Genomic DNA, 6000 nt, shown 5'->3' on the forward strand with positions numbered 1-6000 from the left:
TTGCACTCTTTTATATTCAGCCATCAAGTTTGTCCAGCATCATTTGTTGAAGATGTTGTCCCTTCTCCAAAGTTGTATTTTTACCTTTTTTTTTTGTCACCTTTGGACTTGCATTGATGTTTTAACATTGGCTCATTAACTGTAACTAATATAACAAACTAAGGCAGGAGTTCATACTAGAAACTAGGTCAATAGTAGAGAGTGCTGGACAGGGTCGACAAGCAGGGGTGTAGGAACTTACTCCTGTTTAAAATTGCATGTTTAACTTACCTTACACATTAGTTTAATTCAGAGAAACCAAATTTGCCACTATGTACAAGAAGACAAAATATTAAGACTAGAAAATATTTTTAAGCAGTTTATTTCCTGTCTAAGGTAATGATTTCAAGAGTAAAAATGACCACTTCTTATGGCAGTCCAGGCTCTAATTCTGTATTTTAAAATCTGGGTCAAGTGAATCATGGTAAATTCAAAGCTAGTCTAGGTAACACAGGGAGTGCTACAACAGCCTAGGGCTACATAGGGATATCTTGTCTATCTTGTCTCAAAACCAACAAAACACAAAATAGACAAACAAAAGATGATGTACTTTTTCATGGTTTATATTTAAAACTGTCTCACAACTCTTTGTTACAGGGAGACTTTACTTGGCACTTTTCTTAGTATTGGACAATTACGGTGTTGGGTAAGATAGTTGTCATAGTCTGTATTTACTGTCTCAGAACAGTTCAGTTACTTTGACTAATTTTTCTGGTATGCAATTATACAGCTCTAAATGACATTGTTTTTCAATTTTAGGAATCACTATTAAAGCTGATGTAGATTTAGCCTTTTAATACAAATATTCCAACCACTTACATGTCTTCATTACATGTGATATAGGAGACATTAGTAATGGAAATATGACAGTTTAAAATATCAATGAAGTTGAATCTTGGAAGCACGAGAAAAAAGGTGATATACAATATACAATCTGTTTACATATACAAAACAATGCAAATTAATTTCTTATTTTTAATGATATATGTAGTTAAGAATGCTAAAAGGGAAACTGAAAACTAGAAAAACATACTCTCACTGATATCTTATTTTGGGATAGCTGTCAATGTCTCTGTAATTTCTATGTATCAGTTGTCCAGTCCTAAGCAAATGCTACCTGTCAACGTATCCTTCCCACACACTCAGAAAAATCAGGAACTTCTATCACTTAATAAAACAACAAACAGTGTACATGAGGTTTAAAGTTATGGTTAGAGGCAGGCTGGACAGATCATCTTGTGAGGCCAAAACACTCTCACTTGCACACACTGACATTTGAAAGAAATAAAGCACTCTGAAACTACAAGCCCAAATCTAAAAAAGGTAAATCAGAGATAAGTTACATATCCAGTCATTTCTATGCTGATGACATATACAAAAGATATGGCTGGTAAAAAGGCTGACTCATTTGATACTGCTGGATTATGGTAAAATATCAGAGCGTACTGCCCACCAAAGATACTCAGACAATCGCCTAACTTAAGTTGAGAAATTAAGGGCAATGTAATTAAGGTAAAGGAAAATGGCATAATTTTAAGTCCTGATAAATGTTATACATATAGCAGGAAATTCTAAGATCTTGGTATGAATAAAGTCATTGGCCATTCAGCTCTTTATTCAACCAATCAGAAGGCTCCTTAGTAAAGACACATCTTCACAGGGTACAAAGAGATTATACTACAGCATATTCATGTAATTTTCCAAAGGCCACAGCTGGAACAAATACCCAAGAAATAATGAAACAATGCAAGTCAGCAGAAACACAATCAATTTAGAACCTGTACTAAAAAGACAACAAATTAACTATAAATACATGAAAATGAAAGTCAAGGTTTCAATTTTCAGGAGGTAATCACAAACAGGTCATTTATGTTTTTACGACAATGATATATTGATACCAGAAACCACGAGGACTCTCTAAAGCATACAAAGAATTCCACCTCCCCTCATCATAGTAAAATGGCAGAAAAATCATTCCAAACAAAATATTTTTAAAAAATAAAACAACTTTTTCAATGTACCTGGAATTAGATTGAGAGCTAATTGCTGGAAAACAGTAACAGAAGTCACCCCCCCTTAAACAAACAAACCAGCAGAATATTATCTTCAAAGTGGTGAAAAACCATCAGAAAGCTGCAAGAAACCTTAACCCCTCAAAACAGAACCAGAACAAGGGCTTACAAGCAAAGGAGTAAGAAAAGTGGGTGGTTGTCTGCATTAAGGAACTTCTAGAGAACATACTGATGTAAGAGGAAGAAGATACCAATAGGACGGTCAGAAAGACAGTACAGTAATCAGAAGTGGCAAAGATGAAGAAACTAACTCAACATTCAAAGTTGAGAACACTGCTGTCCAACGTAAGTGTAAATTCCAAGTAATTTAATATTTTCTAATGTACTTAATAAACACTATAAAAACAAGTCCTGCTCATTTGTACTATTTACATACATTTCAAGTGCTCAAAAGCCACATGAAGTTGATGACAAATGTACTGAATAGCACAAGAAGAAAACTTGTTTCCTGGAGATAAAGCTAAAAATAAAGTTTAAGGAACAATAACAACATATAAACTCAGACTGTTAAACATACTATCCAGAAGATAAGTAATACTCCAATAACAGATTAGCTATCTGCCACAATGCTACAAATCCCTACGGGAAACAGTAAACTAAAAAAAAAAAAAAAAAAAAAAAAAAAAAAAAACTACACAAAAAACTTATAAAAATGATAAAAAAGAAAAAAAAAACAATTTCTGGAGTCAGGTGGTGGTGGCGCACACCTTTAATCCCAGTATGCAGGAGGCAGAGGCAGGCGGATCTCTGTGAGTTCAGGTAGCCTGGTCTACAGAGTGGCTCCAGGGCAGCCAAAACTTTCTCAAAAAAACAAAAAGCAAAAAACAAAACCACAATTTGAAAGAATAAATCCAGTCAGTAAGTTTCTGAAAAAGAAATATCTTCAGTACAGAACTATAATCAAGGCATTACAAATTATAAAACTAGATTCATCAGATCGGCAAAATTAAAATATCGTTGGTGAGATGGCACAAGTCAGAGTCTATCACACACCGAGGCAGGAGTATAAAATGTCATATCCATTTTAAAATTTGGTGAAACTGAAGACAGACTTATACAAATCACATAGATAATTATGTGCATAAGAAAACATTTATGCAGATATTCATAAATATTCTAAACTAGATCGTTTATAAGTAGTTAAAAACGAACGCAAGTCTAATATCCATCAAGACTGTGACTTTTTTTTTTTTTAAAGCTTGTATTGGGCTGGAGAGATGTGTCAGAGATTAAGAGCACAGGTTGCTCTTCCAGAGTTCCTGAGTTCAATTCCCAGAAACCACATGGTAGCTCACAACACCTGAATGAGGTCTGGTGGCCTTTTCTGAAGCGCAGCCATTCCTAGCGGCAGAGCACTCTACACATAATATATATAAATCTTGAAAAAGCTAGGCGTTGATGGCACACACCTTTAATCCCAGCACTAGGGAGACTGAGATAGAAGGATCTCTGTGAGTTCGAGGCCAGCCTGGTCTCCAAGAGGTAGACAGCTGGGAACTTTTGTCTCGAAAAAACCAAAAAAAAAAAAAAAAATTGATTTTCTAATAAAGAAGTTTTGGGCCCATCCGACATAATTACCTCCCTCACACAAAGAAAAGGTAAGCACAGGGTAATGGATACATGAATAGGGTCCATGGTATGAACTTGCACCAAATAAAATTTGTAAAATAACTTGGAGGGTGAATCATACTAAGCAGAACTAAAATTGATACTAATAATTAATTCGAGGATCTTCGATTCTTTAAAAAAAATCTTATTAAGTGATTTCGCTCATTAAAGTATCTTTATAAAAAGCAATGAAAAACTAACGACTTTAATTGTAAAGAATGTGAAGGTGGAAAAGAAACCGTTAATTCACTATTTAAAAAAAAACACCCAGATAAAAAGCTTTCTCTTCTACGCTACAAGTAAAGAAAATTTGGAGGTGTCTCTTCTTTAAGAACAAAACTCAGCATGAGGGAACCACACAATCCCAGGCATTCTCCCTCAGAGCTTGCAGCCTTTTGTGTGGCAGCATTTCGGCAGAGCGTGCAGGGAGCCTTCCCTCAAACCTCCCCTGCCCGTTCCTTGCCTACTGCTTCTCCAAAAATCCCTAGGACGACAGAAAAGGAGGGGATGCAGGATGCGGCCCCGGGGGCAAGGCTAACTAGAAGTTAATCCAAATTCACACGTCCGATGGATTGGCTCTTCCAGAAGGGTCCCAGGCTCAGAAGCAAGGGTGAAGTGAGGGGTCACCTGCAGAGACCCCCGTTTCCTCTCCACGCTGGCCAATCATGTACCTCCCCCTCGAGCCTTCTGCACCGAGTCTCAGCAGATCAGCAGCACTCTGTCTGCCCCGCTCGGGGTTCCGTCCTCAGCAGCGCCGGGGATCCGGGAGCCTGCAGCAGCCGGTCGGCTCCGGGCCTGCCTGGCCTGCACGAGCCTACCTCTCTCCCAGTCCCGCTCAGCCTGACATCTTCGTTCCTTCCGCCCGCCTGCGGCCACAGCCAACCCGACCCTACCTCGGGACCCACCTTACCTCTCGCAGAGAAGCCTGCCTACCCCGGGGCAACGCCGGCCGCCGCCGACAGTGAGGACCCAGGACGGTCACCTCCTTCCCGGCTCCGTTTTCCACCTGCGGCTGCCAAGCGCCCTCAGCTACTCCCAGCATGCGCTGCGCGTCCCACCGCCTCCCCGGCCCCGCCCCGGCTCGTCACGTGACCTTCCGCCCCTTCGGGCCCCGCCTACTTCCGTCCCTCTGCTTTCCCTAAGGAAGGAGGAGGCGGCTGGGGGTGTTAAAGAGTAGCAACTTCCTCCCTCTTCCCGCCCCCGCCCCTCTACCCCCTGCTACAACGTCTTCCGGGTCGGCAGCGCCTTGGAGCCTTCTGGGAAAACATCTCATTTCCTCCCCTCCCCCTCCTCCTGCCGTCAACCAACCAGCCTCCCGTCAGAAAGGGACATGCGCAGTGAGTGCCTCCCGTCTCTTCTACCCGAGCCCCCCCTCCCCCCCAAGCAGAGAGACCCCAGCAGCAGCAGCAGCTGATGATGAAGAGAGAGGCAGTGGCAGAGGGGGGGCACCTTTTATTTCTATTTTTAAAGGGACAGGACACTCATTTTACCCCACTTCAACCTTGAATTGAGGGGGGTGGGGGGAAGGCGGCTGAGTTCCTCCCCCACCCTCCAGCTCCGAGCCCTGAGTGGGGGATTGAGCCGGAGAGAGGAGAGGAGTTTCTTCTTCTTAGAAAACCCCCAGCCACGACTCCTACCCCCTCAGCCCCTCTACTCGCCTGCTCCCTGAGCCCCTTTCCACCCTCCTTCTCTGTGGCCGTGAGAGGAGGAGAGAAAGAGACCAAAAGCCTCTTAGCAACACAGACCCTTTGCTGTTGCTGCTGCTGCTGCTGCTGCTGTTGCTGCTGCTGCTGCTGCTGTTGCTGCTGCTGCTGCTGCTGTTGCTGCTGCTGCTGTTGCTTGGCCCTGGCTGGAGACATCTCCCTACACTGGGAGCAGCCACTTCCCCAGCTCTCCTCCTCCTCCTTTGCCTCCTCCTCCTCCACTCCCCCCCTTTATTACCCTTTGTGTCATCCTCCACAGCTCCAGGGAAGGCACTCAAAAGTGGGGGGCAGGAAAGGTAAGTGCGTCTGGGGGGGCTCCATTGCCTTCCTCTAGCTCTGACTTTCACTCCGGGCGGCTGGAGCACCAAACCTCATACGCAGTGGAGCTCCGGGGTGAGGAGGGGGTGGTGCTGGGGGGTGAGTGAAGGAGGGGCTGGAGTGAGGAGGGGTGTGTGAGGTGGGGTGTCCACCCTGTCAGGGAAGGGAGGACACTTTTATTTTCCTTTGCTGTTGTCAAAAGTGGTTTCTCCAGCTACCATCTGATTGTGCCTGGCTTCAGTGGGGGAGACTACAAAAAC

The 6000-nt window shown here is 43.1% G+C and overlaps 1 protein-coding gene across 4 annotated transcripts in view; it reads right to left on the reverse strand.

The window, feature by feature from the left end:
- The window catches only part of Orc4 (origin recognition complex subunit 4), a 35140-nt gene extending 29489 nt beyond the window's left edge, over positions 1 to 5651 (reverse strand). For 2 of the 4 annotated variants that reach the window (XM_013346003.2, XM_013346001.2), the window contains exon 1: positions 4630 to 4766. In XM_013346003.2, the coding sequence (XP_013201457.1) occupies positions 4630 to 4761 (132 nt within the window). In that variant the 5' untranslated portion in view covers positions 4762 to 4766. Of the gene's footprint in view, positions 1 to 4629; positions 4767 to 5464 lie in introns of those variants that run through there. The other 2 variants (XM_013346002.2, XM_005346389.3) reach the window with 2 other exon arrangements.
- Positions 5652 to 6000: the final 349 nt, after the last annotated feature.

Source organism: Microtus ochrogaster, chromosome 4, assembly GCF_000317375.1.
Source record: "Microtus ochrogaster isolate Prairie Vole_2 chromosome 4, MicOch1.0, whole genome shotgun sequence".
Lineage (NCBI taxonomy): Eukaryota > Metazoa > Chordata > Mammalia > Rodentia > Cricetidae > Microtus > Microtus ochrogaster.